At 39.0% G+C, this 15,961-nt stretch overlaps 1 protein-coding gene across 1 annotated transcript in view; it reads right to left on the minus strand.

The window, feature by feature from the left end:
• Positions 1 to 15,961, minus strand: part of tmeff2a (transmembrane protein with EGF-like and two follistatin-like domains 2a) — a 155,878-nt gene that overhangs the window by 66,944 nt on the left and 72,973 nt on the right. Inside the window, exon 4 of the mRNA XM_075479065.1 lies at positions 14,584 to 14,610. Coding sequence (XP_075335180.1) covers positions 14,584 to 14,610 — 27 coding nt within the window. The remainder of the gene's footprint in view (positions 1 to 14,583; positions 14,611 to 15,961) is intronic.

The raw sequence follows: 15,961 nt of genomic DNA on the forward strand, positions 1-15,961 counted from the left end.
CTGTTATTAGGTTGACAATCATTGCTCGGTTAAAGTTTCATGTAAGTGCAACACAGGCTGAAAATTGCAATTTGATACTTCACAGCTTTTTGTAACCTCAATCTTAATACAGGAGGTTTACATTTCTCAGTTGAAACTGAAAAAGATTTACAGATAGAGTTGCTTTGTAAACCTAACCTGCAACTGAGTCATCTGTGGGACTGAAGGAAAGCGGAGGACGGATAACGTGCATGTTTCTCACAGAAAGTCTCACAGAAAGGCTCGCTGGTTTTGCTGCCGATTTGAAATATGAATAGATTTAAAACAAATTTAAATTATTTCAGTGTTAACAAAAACAGATTTAGTAGTATTTAGCTAGATGTGTAAAGCATTCATGGAGTTAACATAAATGGTTATAAAAAAAAAAACAACCTATATTGTAAGAATTTCTTTTACAGGTTATGAGAAACCTAAAATTTCTACCAAGCTATGTTTCAGATACAATTATTGTCCAGACACAAATTTCACAATGATATTGGACATATCATTGGACAAAAATGGGACAACTAGACGTCCATCTACTGCAGCTGCATAAGAAAATACCATCTGGTGAACAATACGGAAAAGAATATTTGTAACAGGATATGTGTTGTGTCTAGAAAGTATTGTGGTCTAGTTAGGTCTGGAAAGTATTGTGTCAGGTTTAGGATAAGATTGACCCCTAAATATGTGGCTTCACGCCATGTACTAGCTGTGTTGAAAACAGATGTGAGAAGGTACCTTTTTTTACAAGCCCCAAACCAATTAGAATGAATGTATCTGCCAATGATGCTAAAAGTGGCGAAAAAATATATTGATTTCATATTACATCAGAGAAAACTGAAGCTTTTTGAATGGGAGTCAAGTGAAGCCAGAGTATTTTGGAGCCAGCACCTCGTGGCTATTAGCGTACTTGTACACATGACACCAGATAATTACATCTCTTATATACAGAGTATAAATGTGCATGAATGCATTACACTACAGCTACACTAATACTAGTCCATCACTATACAATCAATATTTTTTTTCCTTATTTACGTCATGAGGGATATAAAATTTTGTCAACACCGTAACAGGTGCGGCTATCACTAGGTGGCTGTACTCAGTGATATGAAGGGAGGCAAAAATAGCGCCAAGCGATTGTGAGGTCTGACTTTGTGATGCAAATGAATTACTCTTTTGAACGCATATTGTTTTGAGAAGTAAGACGCTTTATTTTCGGGACCCTAGCCAACTAGCCGGACTACCTTTGTCAACGCCAAAACTCAGCTGGAACTCGGCTCACAGGACGCAGCGGGGGTTAAGTCAATGTTCATAAATGATATTGCTAATATGGGATGTCATACAGCTTCATGTCAAAGGAGGCGGACTATCCCTTTAACTACATATAACCATGCGTATCTTTATTTCTCTGATAACAAAAATCTGTTTTGACTCTCGATCTCCTAAAAAAATAAATACAGATATGTACCCAGTACTGCTTCCAGAGAACCAGTCAACGCACGAAGAACCATTCAGCCGTTTGAAAATGTTGAAACAAGTCTGATCATTCTGTCTGTAGTCGAGGCTGTTTACCAAAGCTTCGCAATAAGCAAAATGCTCCTTTAATATAGAGGATATTGGTGCAAAATGTCAACTTCAGTGAGGCTCAGACTTCTCAACGAGGCTGGAAGCCTATCTGCCCTTCGACTTTCGCTGGCCTATTAAGTTGGAACATATTGGCGAGATGGGTTTCTGTGTGTGTGCGTGTCTGTGTGTGTGAGAGAGAATGAGGAAAAAGGAGGGTGTGTGTTTAAGATTTGCAGCATAGAATAACTGAATAGGACACACACACAAATGGGTAGGCTGGAGCTGGCGAGCCTTATCACTGTGGCACAAAGTGAGAAGATTAGATTACTCACTTCCCTAAACCTCTAACTTGGTTACCATAGCAATAGCAGTGTGACTGGGGCAGCAGCTCGCCACTCTGAAGGCTGCTGGATGGAACAAGCACCATGGGAACAACAGTTCAGCCTGCCACTTCAGCATAGTAACTATTCTATTCTATATGAGGTTGTCTGAAAGCTTAAAAGCAAGTGTTAGTAGAGCGGAGATTATTCTTAATATTCAGCCGTCCCTGGAGTTAGCCATTTCCCCTTTAAGAGTCCTTGCATACGTTTTGATTGGATTTGTTGTCCCACGATATTCAGAAAGTCAATAGAACAACAAAGTCTTTGGTGCTACTTCATGCAGCTATTTTTGTGTATTGCTGCATACTAAACAAGAAAGATCAATAGATATTGAATTCATAATGCACCATATTGAAGGCTGTGCCTTAATTCAAAATAATGAAGTGCTTGCAAGTCTATAGTGTTGTGGACCTGATCATTAGATTAATTACCCCAATCCGGCTATTGTATTTCAATTAGGCCCATTTTATCTTTTCATTAGTCAACAAGCTTAAAAATGAATGTTGCACAACTGGAGACAGGGCAAGGTGCATGCATGACCATGTGAACATGAATATTGAAATCCAATATCCATTATTATGCACTTCTATTATCAGTGATAATGGAATGGCACATTAATGATTCTAATATTCTTGGTATCACTCAAAGAAGAGGTCTTAAAAAAACCGTCTAAACAAATAGAAGGGAATAATCACAGCCTAAAGGAAGTTGGGCTGCCAAAAAGTCGGAGAGAAAATGCCACATAAATACTGGTAATTAGACTGCAGGCAGTCCTGATGCTCTAAGGACTCATAATGGAGTCAATTTATACCATTCACTCTGAAAAATGGCTCTGAGAAGTTAGGGACGCTGTCCTCACCTTGACAAAGCACTTCATTTAGATAAGCGTGGGCCTCCAACCTGCAGTGCAATTAGGTCACTTTGGTGCCAGGAGCCCACAGACCATGACAGTTTCTATCTCTAACTGTCAGACTTTAGGCAGCAAAGTATTGCTGACTCATAAGCAGAGTTCTTGGCAGTTTTGCTTAAAATTAAGTAAGGTTTACAGAAGCATTTTTTTTTATAAATTATTTCTTTAATATTGAATTGAAAGGGCCACAGAGAAAACACAGACTCGAAGTACATTTGGGTGTTTTAAAATGAACCTGAATAATTAATATGACTGGTTGGCTAACTAAAGGCAAAGTTTTCTCTGTACAGATGAATTAGATGTTGTAAACAATGTATCATACTGATTTTTCCCCCATGAAATCTGCCTCTATGGGTTGTAATGGATGTGTAGTCTGTGGGCCAATAACTTTGGAGTGAAACGGAGGGAACCAATAGCAGATATAGTTTCCAACAAAAGAGACATTAATGCTCTTTTTAAGTTTTGGGGCGTCCATAACTTACGAATAACCAACCACAGCATTCTTAAAGCTGCAATAAATCATAGTGTATACAGCTATGATCACATTATCTCAGTTTTCTTGCCATCTGTAGTTTTAAAAGCATGAACCTCTGCACTGTTGTGTAATTGGCTTCATAGCATGTTCCTTCCCCAAGTACAATGATTGATTCTAAACATGTGTTAACGGTTAGCTCTGTATTGTGATGGAAAAGTTTTTGTGTTTGGTATTGTTTTACTTGCCTTTGCATGAATCTGTGTCTATTGCTTCATGTACTGTTGGCCTGTAAAAATGCACTTAAAGACCGATTGTTTGGAAGAAAGCTGATGTGTGCATGTCGGTACATGCTGTTGGTACGGGAGTAAAGGGACGATTATCGCAGGTTATAGCAGCAGGTTCACTGCGAGATGAGAAAAAACACACAAAGTTCCTCTTTTAGAGTAACGTCACTAAAATGTTCAAACTGAAATGTAGCCAACTGACTCATTTTGCTATCAAATCTGGTATGAAGTATCACAAAATGAATAGAGGCTGGGTATTCTGACATCCCTAGTTGTCACTCAGTCCGGTGACCTATTAGCCACAGTCTAATGACTGCCTCTGGGGACAACTATCAGTACATCTGGTGGAGCCAGCGGATATTCAAATAATAAGGGATGGATATTGAGGCCAAGATTTCTTGTTAGATAAGCCAGTCATTCTTTGAATGGACTGAAAAGGAAAAAAAATCAAATAAAAAACACAATATAAAGCCAAACAGCCATCAGAGTTGGTGTTCTGGATTCTGTTAAAGATCAGATCAGATAAGATTTATTGTCGTGTACAGAAAACACACAAAATTTGTCCTCCGCTTTGAACCCATCCAGGTTGGCACCTGTTGAACACACACATGCACACGCACAGGGTCACACACTCACAGAGACATATGCCATAGACTGGAGCGGGGGGCGGCCAATCACAGCGCCCGGGCAGCATGGGGGTACAGTGCCTTGCTCAAGGGCACCTCGGCCGTGGTAAGGAGGGGGACTGCCACCCCTCCAACTGTCAGTTTCACCCATCGTTTTGAGTGGTGAGTTATTGGACCACCCACTGTGACCACTGAGCCACGGCCGCCCCTCAAAGCAAATGAGTTCCCTCTTTCTTGCTCTCAGCACGACTTTTTATATGCAGCTAAAAACTGTTCACACGACTGGTCCATACGGCTCAGACAACAGGCAGAAAGCTTCAACAGGAAAAAAAAAAAAGAACCGTCCTGTGCAAAGTCTCAAATAACCCAATATTTCTTTCCATTTTGCTTCCAAGAAGCCAAACTTTTCTTTGTAATCTTTTAAAGTTGTCTCACGCATCAGTTGTAGAGGCTTTCTGAAGGTCTTTCTAAATTGTTCTTTGGACATTGGCTGCTTTTTCACTCATTTTCAGCCTAGTCTGTGAACCTGACAATTTTCAAAGGAATGGGTTTTTTTGTTTTGTTTTTCAAACCAGTAAACAATGACCTATGAATCACTCAACTCAAAAAAAGACACCCAACTCAAGGTATGAACCAAGACACACCAAGACAGTAAATAAGCTATTTTAAATTGTATTTTTAAGCTATTTTGGTAGTAGTACCCTGTCACGGAGACACATAATTTGTTCCCCTTTTGGATGCATCTCTGAAAACTATCAACTTTAACACGCTTTGACAGACATGAAATTAGAATTTTACACAGACATAATAATTCCCACAGAGCTGTCAGCTAAAAACTTCGCATATCTCAGCAAGATGTGCAGTGTGTCCCTAAAATTGAGGTACGTGGACAAGTGGAGAACAAAAGAATAAGTGTCGAGTGTAAGAAATATCTGCAGCAACAGTATCTGAAAGTGATGTGCATAAAAAATACAAAAGAAATCCAACCAAGACCTGACACAGGACCTGAGAGAAGGATCTGGACCTTCAGTTGGCTCTCAAGTAGCCATTCTTTAGGAAGGGTGACGGGGAGAAAAGGCTGAGCTGTGCCAAATGACACAAGAAGTGGACTGAAAATGACTGACAACAGGCCTTATGGAGTGATGAGTCCTCCCCAGAGAACAGAGCTCAACATTATTGAAGCAGAGTGGGATCACACAGCAAACAAAACAAAAGGCAGCCGACACCCAAAGAAGAGCTTTGGGATGTCCTTCAAGCCTGGAGAACTATTCCTGAAGACTCCTTAAAGAAATGAGACTCGGGCTGTGTTGAAGAAAACAGATGCTCACATCAAATATTGACATTCAAGCTTGTTAGAATTGTACAAACTCTGTTCTTGCCTTATAAACTGCAATTCCATTCGTGTCTTCACATGTTTAAATAAATGACTTCTTACTTCTTCTGACGGCATATACAAAAATGAGGGTCGGCACAAGTTTTTTTTTTGCACAGTTCTGTCCTTTGAGGTAAAACATTTTTTTGTTCTAATAATATCGTCTAAAATGTGCACCCTCTGTCTCATGGTGCCAAAGAGAATTGCAGTAATGAAGGAACAGAAGGTCATTGATAGCCCCTGTCGCTGCAATTGTTTCCTTTTGGCTCCTGGCTATCTTGCTTTGGCTTTCATTTTGTATGGAACCATAGCAACCATGCCATGAGAGGTATCCGTGCGCAGGCATCATAAATAAGTGTGTATTTATAATTTTCTATTGCCTTCCCCTCACTGTCAAGCTTTTATGGTGTTTTGGGATGCTCCCTTACAATGTCCTCGCCTAAATGAATGCACAAGAGTTTCCCGTCTCACTTTTGCTCATCTTTTCTGAAGAGTGTGATTTAATTTCCATGACAGCTTCCAGGAGCATGAATATCGTTCCTTGCATTGCTGTCGCTAAACAACAGAACTATCACCTCCCACTCTTCCTTGCCATCGCTTCCTGCCAGAGGGGGAAAGAGTCCGTAGTGCCCTTTCAAGCACACACTCTGATTCGGCACACAATTTATTTTTTTTTTTAGAGTCTTCCTCCACAAACAACCACCCAAAAAGCAACATTTGTTTCGAAGCAGTAAGTCAGAGTGTAAGAATCTCTGTTAAACGTTTGTCTTTTTTCACACTGTGGCTTAGCAAAGACTTCAGCACTGCAACACACTCTCATCTTTAAAAAAAAAAAAAAAACATTTGGTAAGAGTTGTTGAGACTTGCAGAAATCTTTGGTTGTCCTTTGTCCCTCCACGACCATGTGAGAGCAATTCAATTTCCCCACTGTACAATTTGATTTGGACAAATGTCTGATTCGGACTGAAGGGGCCATGTGACTCGACTCATGTCCAAAGGGCCCTCTCTCCGCACAGCTGACTTGTGTTCTCACTTATCAGATAAAAAGAAACATGGCAAGCTCCCAAGAGAACGCTCTCTCAGTGGCATGAATGCGCCCAGGCGTGCCTCGCTGCTCGTCTTCACGCTGCACGCACATATTCACACATGCACCCAGCAGCCAATGAAAGTGGCAACTTCCTGGCTTACCCAAGTTTTATGTGTGTGGATTTATCACTGGCCATTAAAATATATTTGATTTTCAGCAGGATGGCTCTCCACTGCTGCCTTTCTTGGTACAAGTCCAGCCCACCTTTTACAAGCACTTGCTTTAACCTTCTCCCCTGCTCATAAAACACCAGCAGTTTCTTCCACCTTTGCCAGACACATTTCCCCCTCCCCCCCAATTCCCCCTTCATCTCTTCTACTGTATCTCTCCATCTGTTTTGACCTCTGCTATGATTCTATCTTTATATGGTGTGTTTGTGTTTCTCCTCCTCCCGTCCTTGCCTGTCTACTCGCACTCCTCTACTGCAGAAATAACCCTCTCTGCCTCGAGCTATTTTATTTTCCTAATTGTATCTTTTCCTCCAAAATGATCGATCGGTCAGATTCATCTGGCAGTTTGGGAATAAGGACCACTCTCAGGCGTCTACTCCTAAATACCCAAGAGTTTCAGAAGGGGGATATTAATAATGAGTTTTCATGGAGATATTCAAAGGAAGCCGTTCTCACTTTAAGAGGACTGGTTGGCGATGCTGAACATGTCGTAACGGTTTTTCATGATGATGCGGTTATTTTATATAAATCCTAGGTTTACTATGACCGAAAATCCTTAGAATCCCAAGGATTAGTTGGAGACATCTTTTTTGAAGGACAGTACACATTTCAGAGGTTATTTTCTTTTTTTTTTTTGAAAGACAGTATGTTCTAATACAGACAAACTCATTTTACAACAACTTTATAAAAGGATTGTAGCTGTACAGTCATGTAAAAAAAAAAGTACTAACATTTTTTTTAGTAGGTCTTGAAATGGAGCTAACTACAACCTCACATGAATTGCATTGGGTCAATTTTTAACAAACACTAAGCCAAAATGCAGAAGCAGTTTGTGAAAAACAAAGTACATCCTTTGATTCATGACCCCGTGGAACCAGATTCAGCAGCTTTTAACATTTAACGTGCGAACTGAGGCCTGTAAAGTCTGAGCTTTTTGCAGCTTTTCTGAGCATTGCACAGTCTGACCTTGAACTTGCTGGGACATCCACCCTGAGGAAGATTACCTACGTATTGAATGTTTTCCACTTGTTAATAATCTTTCTTTAAGTAGAACGATGGACTATAAGTTACCTTAAAACCCTTCTCAGATTTATTCAAAAGAATTGATGTCTTTCCTTTCGTTTTTGACATTGTGTTAACACACACCCTAATACTCCAGACCAGCAATCTTTCAAAACTTCTTCTTTTGTAGACGTGCTCAAACTTGCTGATGATCAGCTAATCAACTGCATTTGATAAACGGCACTTGGCTGCTACTTCCTACGGAAGCAGAAAGGAAATACTGAGTTTTTCACACACTTCTTCTGCATTTTTGGCTCGGTTTATTGGTCATGAATAATGAAATTGTGTAAAATGTCATGTACTGTTGTTTATCTAAGAATGTACCTAATAACAATCGTATATTTTTTTTCTGTCTTCATTTCAAACCTTTGAATTGGAAGAGAGTTTAGTTTCTTTTTCACATGACTCCACAACAGGCGCTGTGATGTAGGAGTAACTAAAGTATCTGGGCCCTTTCACTTGTACGATGGGTCCATCCTGATTGGCTGTGATAAGCTACATATTCTTAGCTTTCTTTTTTCAAGTCATGAAATTGGCATTTAAATACAAAAATGAATGACTAAAAATGTTACCCTTACTACTAAGTCGACTCAAGTACATCACGATTCAGACGATGTTGAAAAGAAGTTATTTCTTGGTTTGAGGCACGGGATGGAAATGCGGATACAATAGATATAAGGACTGTTAACACATAAACTCAGCTCGTTATAAACATGAAAACAGCAGAGCTCATTTGATTGCTGTCAAGAAATACAATAGCAAAAAAAGAATGTGACAAGTGGCACATGCATCAGCTTGTCAACACAAACGCCAGCAGGGTGGGATTGTAGGAGGAAATTGAGAATGTATGAAAGTGGTACATCACATCATGCTCACACTTTACTGCATTTTTGCTTTGCTGCAAATACATTTTTAATATTGTAAGCAGAAAAACCCTGAGAACAGTCTAGACAGGAGTGGAGATTTAACAAAAATGTCAACTATTTTCATCTGCAGTGTGCCATTCTCTCCCTTGTTCGAAGTCAATAGAAACAATTATTTGCACAAGATGAAATTTCTTGAAATAAACTTTGAATAAAAAAGGTTTTAAGTTAATGTTCATATCAGTCTCACATTTTTACTTGTATATCTATGTGTCATCACTTGGAATAAATAGAGCCTGTGTTATACCGTGTAATATTATATTTTGGAGAATCACCTCTTTGATATCTAATAAAGAAGACAGAAAACAATCATTAAAATGTGATGGCAACATATGCATTTAGCAGAAAATCCTAAGATTATTGGGCTGTACTGTATAATATACTCTACTGTGTTTTGTTGCCTCGCTTCATTAGTCAGAAAAGGAAGATCAGATCTGATTGTATGCTCTGATAACTTCCTTTTCATTACAAGATGAGTGATTTTGTGATCAGGATTAAACTCTGTGGATAGATAATCATTACTTTGTAAGCCTATTTTCAGCCTATTTTCCCAAGTTAGTTACGTCAAAGCAAAATTTGTAATGAAAATATATCACAATTAGCATTAGTGTTAAAGGGGAAATTAGTTTTTTTTAAACCTGGACCTTATTTCTGGCATAAAATATGTTCATCATCGGTGAGTAGATGAACATATTTTCTGCCAGATATAAGGTCCAGGTTTAAAAAAACGAACTTCTCCTTTAAGCTGTTGAGTCATCTGGATAGCTTAGTCAGACACACTTAGTCAACTCATTATTCACCAACAGATGAGTGAAATAGAAGAGAGAAAACAACAGAACTTCACAAAGATGTCACCCAGTTCAGTCTAAACACTTTTCCTACACTGGAGTCGAGTTAGTTCAGTTATACTTTGAGGCTAACTGCTAATATCACTAACAAAATAGCTCAATGCTAAGTTATTATCTTAGGTTTAAATGTAGTGTGAGATCTGTCCTGAAAACCACAAAAAAATTTTTTTTGCATCGCTTTAAATTAATATTTTCAAATGAAGGGAGACCATTCCAAAGATTATCATCTGTTATTTAATTTTTCATTTTTCCTCGGTCACACAAAAAGGCACAGTATATGCTGGAGCTACAGATGACAAGCTGGGCATTGTGAGGTTTCTTTTAAATTTTAGCAGCAGCCCAACCACAGTTAGTGCAAATCTATGGTGGCCCTGGAGTCCAAATCACAACGGCAAATCTAAAAACACAACAACCAATTAAAAAAACACAACAACAAATCAACAAATGTTGTGTTTTTTATTTGTTGTTGTGTGTTTTGATTTGCCGTTTTTTAAACATATTTATTGTTGTGTTTTCTGATTTGTTGTTTTTTTACCTTACTTATTGTTGTCTTTTTTATTTGCTGTTGTGTTTTCTGATTTGCTGTTGTGTTTTCTGATTTGCCGTTGTGTTTTGATTTGCCATTTTTTACCTTACTTATTGTCTTTTTTATTTGCTGTTGTGTTTTCTGATTTGCCGTTGTGTTTTTTGATTTGCCGTTGTGTTTTCTGATTTGCTGTTGTGTTTTTTTATTTTTTTGTTGTGTTGCTGTTGTGTTTTTTGATTTTTTGTTGTGTTTTTTTATTTGCTGTTATGTTTTCTGATTTGCTGTTGTGTTTTCTGATTTGCCGTTGTGTTTTCTGATTTGCTGTTGTGTTTTCTGATTTGCCGTTGTGTTTTCTGATTTGCTGTTGTGTTTTTTTATTTTTTTGTTGTGTTGCTGTTGTGTTTTTTGATTTTTTGTTGTGTTTTTTTATTTGCTGTTATGTTTTCTGATTTGCTGTTGTGTTTTCTGATTTGCCGTTGTGTTTTCTCATTTGCTGTTGTGTTTTTTGATTTTTTTTTGTTGTGTTTTTTGATTTGCTGTTGTGTTTTCTGATTTGCCGTTGTGTTTTTTGATTTGCCGTTGTGTTTTCTGATTTGCTGTTGTGTTTTTTGATTTGCCGTTGTGTTTTCTGATTTGCTGTTGTGTTTTTTGATTTTTTGTTGTGTTGCTGTTGTGATTTGCACTTCAGGGCCACTGTACAAATCTGAGGTTAGTAAATTACAGAGTGTCTGATCTTATGCAAATAATTTTTAAAGTACACTGACACAAGGGTATGTTCCAATACTCCTCATTATGTAATAATGACAGAACAAGAATAAGTCAGATTTTGTCAAACTTCACCCTAAACATTTTTAAAAATACTGCATTTTTTAGTATCATAATTTTTTTTCACTCATTCCTCTTTGAATTTGTTGTACATTGTGTTCTCCTCCACGCTGTTTTTGTGAGCAACAGACAGTGTTAACAGACGAGACCGTGTAATGCTTTGATTTGCCACAGTTTTAATCTCTTCAGTTTATGCATCTTGCAGCCGAACCCTGAAAAACAGCCCTGGGATGTATGATGCTCAATACACCAAAGCACTCAGTTAGATGGTTTTACAAACAAAGTGTGATGGCCATGCTCATGCCAGTTTGTATTTTCCATGTCTGAGCGCACCATGAGAGTTTATTGTATGCCTCCTCTCACATCTTCTGAACATGATGTTCAGTGAACATGTATATGAAAAATGTATTATTCAGATTATTATCTTTTTCAATCTTACTCCCTTGCACATGCTTGGTGAAGCTCAATGCTTGGTAGTTAATGAAGGAACTGCATGGGTAAACACACATGAGGGTAGAGACACACTTCTGTTAGTGTCGTGTCTCGTTAGTCAATTATGCGACAAATCTGTCTTAGCTGAAAGACGTGTTATTAATCAGCTCGAGGTTTTTACATGATTAGTTACACTCACAAAAGTTATTCATAAAAGAATCACTTACAGCTATAAGCCTTCTCCATCTCAACACAATCAACTCTTACACACTTGTCACTCCCTCACAGTTTGTCACTTTGCAACTAATAAACACGAAAGTGAAACCAAGTTTTCTGCATACAGACACAAACACACACGTATGCTGAGAAAACAGCCTCCGTTTCCCCCTTTCGTTCAGGAGTGCAATTGGGGAAAACAAACTATAGTAAAATCTTAAATGTCAAAGCTTAAGTGAACAAGGTTCCCCTCACACACGGAGTGTGCACTATCTTTATGAGACATTAGACAGGCAATGCACACATGTCATGCTGGAATTGGCAAAGTAGCAAACAAAAACAGGAAGAAAGAAGCAGTTATGTTTCATGCGAAAGTGAGACGTTATCTCTTTCCATCTGAATAACAAAACATGGCTAAGTGGTAACGTTATGTGGAGAATTGGGATGGGCAAAAGTCTTCTTTGAAGTAGGCAAAATCCACATCAAGCTATTTACCATTTTCAATCACTTTTCGTTATTGACATCCTGCAATTGCAAACCAAAAATGGCAATGAAAGCGAACTTTTGCATTTTCTAAATGATGCATTTTTCTTTTTACGTAATGTCCCGTCTTCTCGGCCAAATATACCATAACAAGAAAAGGATCTGTCTGAGATTTGAAAACAACTCGAGACTGCACTTATTGCACACCTTATATTTTGTCACTGTAATTTTCTCTCAAACTCACAAATTGTCTTTCATTGCAGCAGTTTGGAGCAAATTCTTTTTTTTCAATGTAATAAGAGACAGTTTTTTTTTTACAGAAGCAACCCTGCTTCCTGCTGTATAACTATGCAAAGACAAGTGACGTGTAAGCTTGACAAAAGAGATAATAGAGGTCATGAAAGGTAATGTGGGCAATGTCGTGTCATCTATCTTTCTGTAGAGGCTACAGCTGGCACATGCTGAAGTGGCAGAAAGAGGAGGTGCTTTCATGGCTTGACAAATTCCAAAGCTGAAAAGCTGTTTCCTTTCTTCATGCAGGAAGAGCAAATGGCCACTTGACAGCATAACCAGACAGCAAACGCCACACTGAGGCTTATTTGTTATGATCAAAAGGTTGCTTTGGTGAATGCATTAGCAAATAGTTGCCTATTTACACATCTGAGATACAGTATGAAGAGGTATTAGCATTAATTTACAGATGTATTTATGTAGTGTGTAAAAGTATTGAGCCACCCTCATTTCTTCATATTTTACCAGGAAAAAGTGGTTCTTGGCCAAGTTGTCTCGAATTAGGTTTTTTCTTAAATTAGGTGCCTTTTATATGCTTTCACGATTAGTCAGTGAAAAAAGGATTTTTGTCAGTGTTAAGTGGTTTGACGAACAAACAGTTAAAATAAAACAAACAAGCAAAGAATAACAACTAACTAGAAAATTTCTGAAGAAATTTTGATGGGTGCCAATCTACTGCCCGCCACTTTTAGTTGAAGTTGAGAGTCTCCTGTCACATACAAACTTTGAATGAGGTCTCTGTGATGTCGTATGGCGGCGTTATGAGGCCTCCAAAACAGGGCATTTTTTGTCATTTTTGGTTCGTTAAGTGCTTTTCAATCGATTTTCCCATTGAATTTTGGGCCTCGCAGAGATCTGTTGATAACGCTCGTTGAGCGCCAAAATTGGCTATTTTTTCATTTCCAATGCATTTTCCGACTTTTTCCCATTCCTTTTGACTAATTAGAGCCAAAAGTCATTGCACACCATTCCCGATCGATGCGCACGCAGCCGTGTGCTTTTTATGTCGGTCGGACCATCGCTGCCAGACTAGTAGCGCGCCGAACTTTAGGGCGGAAACGGAAAAATGAGAGTCAGGCAACAGAGTAATATGTGTGTCTAATGCCTTTGACATTGGCACCCATAATAAAAAAAAGAAAACCTGAATTCCCCCTCTGAAAATAGCCAGGTATAAGGACTGGACTGAAAAGGAGAGAAAAAGCAGACAACTTGGAGGGACCAAAAAACCAGGAGAACTATTACTCAAAACTACTTTTTAAAGTTTGGCTCCCTGGGAGGCATAAAGCATTAAGAAACAAACGGTGGCTCAATACCGTCCTCTCGGCTGGACCAATAGTTTTCCAGGCTTTCCAAATGTCTTCCAAAGTTTTTCTTTGAAAGTCCTTCGGAAAACCTTGGTATATTTTAGCACGGTGTGTAGTGTGTCAATAAAAATACCTGAAGAAGCTGGACAAGTGTTGGGCAAAAGATCTGAAAGTAATGTCCCTCGTATATAAGAAGCTCAGAGATGCATCAGGCCTTTCCGTTGATTTAACAACTGTTCACTAAAGTATCATCAAATATGGTCTCCATAGAAGACAGACTGTCAAGAAGTCATACTTTAGGAAGGGAAAAGGGAAAAAAGGCTGAGGTATGTTATGAGGTACATTAGCGGCAGCGGGTCTTATGCAGGGATGAGTCCTCCCCAGAGCCCCTCCAAACTGTTGGAGCAGTGTGGGATCATCTTGACAGAGAACAGAACAAAAGGCAGCCAACATCCAAAGTAGAGCTTTGGAATGTCCTTAAAGGAAAAACTAAAAATCTTGTTGAAGAGGTTTCAAGCTTATTAGAATTGTCTGCACCTGTTTCTTGTTGTCTTTGCAGCATACAAAGAAATGAGGCTTGGACCGGCTTTTGTTTTAAATAATTGATGATATTTGCTTTTCTTTGTTTTAAACATTTCGAGTTTCCACAGTTTACTATTTCTGCCTCATATTGGGAAATATAATGGCAGTGGTGGGAGACAAGCACGCACAGAGAAAATATTAAAAAGCAGCGTTTGTGGACTTAGAGGAGAGGCGGAGGAGGAGGTGAGTAATCTTACCATCGTCTCCTGATCCGGAGCCGGCATCTGCAGAAGAGAACAAACACAGTTATTAACCACAGGCACATGCAGCCACAGACATTAGCTGAATAAGCGTGCGTCTGCATATGTAAGTAAATGTCTGGGCCTGTTTATGCTTGTGGTTGTGTGCGTGCAGAAAAGACGGACAAATTTGTGTTTGTGTGGTAGAACGAGAAGAAATTTCTCTAACTTTAGAGCAGAAAGCAATCCCGAGAGTGTGATTTAACAGGAAAACAGCAGAAAAAAACCCAGAAAGAAGGATGGTGGTGAGATGGAGAAAGGATAGATGCTTTGCGCATCCTCCTTACAATCTGCAGCAAATGTAGGACTGTGGGAAGACGCTATGTTTCTAGTTGCAAATCTGTTTGTGTGTCAGCGAATCCTTTTCCATGGCTTTCCCACTGAATCTGTGTAAAGCCCCCTCATATACACTGAGCTTACCGAACTGTTCAACAATACAGCTGTGAAAGGGATACTCATGAGCACTTCGAAGCTCCGTGTAACTCGATCTGCCACATAAAGTGATCTGCTAAAATGCCAGTGCCAGAGACCAGACGCATGTGGGCCCTCAGAGGAAAGTAAAGGAATAATAGCTCTGCTCCATATAAATGCTCGTGGGAGACGGGCTTATAAGAAGAGGTGCGCAAAGTGAGGCCATTTTAGCCCTCAAACACATGAAATCTGAGCAGACATCTGACACTGATGCACTCATGGCATAAGGTTCGGATCAATGAAATACATTTTTGACCAAAACCTGTCTGCATTGTGGGGATTCTTTGAGGTCAGTGCAGCAGATGGTCAGATGTGTCTGGGGAAAGTAGCTCCAAAAGCAGCGAGTCGATATCTGACTATGATCTGTGGTGGAGCTGTTGTACCTCCAAAAAGGGAGGGATATAGGGGCAACATCAAATAATGCAATATGTTCATTTATCCTCCAACCAATCGAGGGGCTGAAGACACTGATGTATATAAATGGACTTTCCCACATTTAAACATATTCAGACACAGCCCTAGCATTAGGCATGGTTATACCATTATAGAGAAAAACCCTCTGATCATCCTTTGGTTAGGGTTTGAAATGAAAACTACCTAGTTGGGGTTAAAAAGATGTTTAGGGCTAAAGCACATTCTGTGCACCCTAGCGGCATCCCTTTGGTGAATGGTGTGATAACTGATTATGTGCACCGCCTTCATAAAGAATAATTATGGTTAGGGCTAAAATACATTCTTTTTTAAACAACAGTCACCTAAATGATGCCATTTTGACCCTCCACATCCAGTAGCGCTCTTTCTTTGAATTTTAATAACAGTTTGTTATAGCCTGTTGAACAAAGAACCCATGGAACCCATAACATTC

The sequence above is a fragment of the Odontesthes bonariensis genome, chromosome 12, assembly GCF_027942865.1.
Source record: "Odontesthes bonariensis isolate fOdoBon6 chromosome 12, fOdoBon6.hap1, whole genome shotgun sequence".
Lineage (NCBI taxonomy): Eukaryota > Metazoa > Chordata > Actinopteri > Atheriniformes > Atherinopsidae > Odontesthes > Odontesthes bonariensis.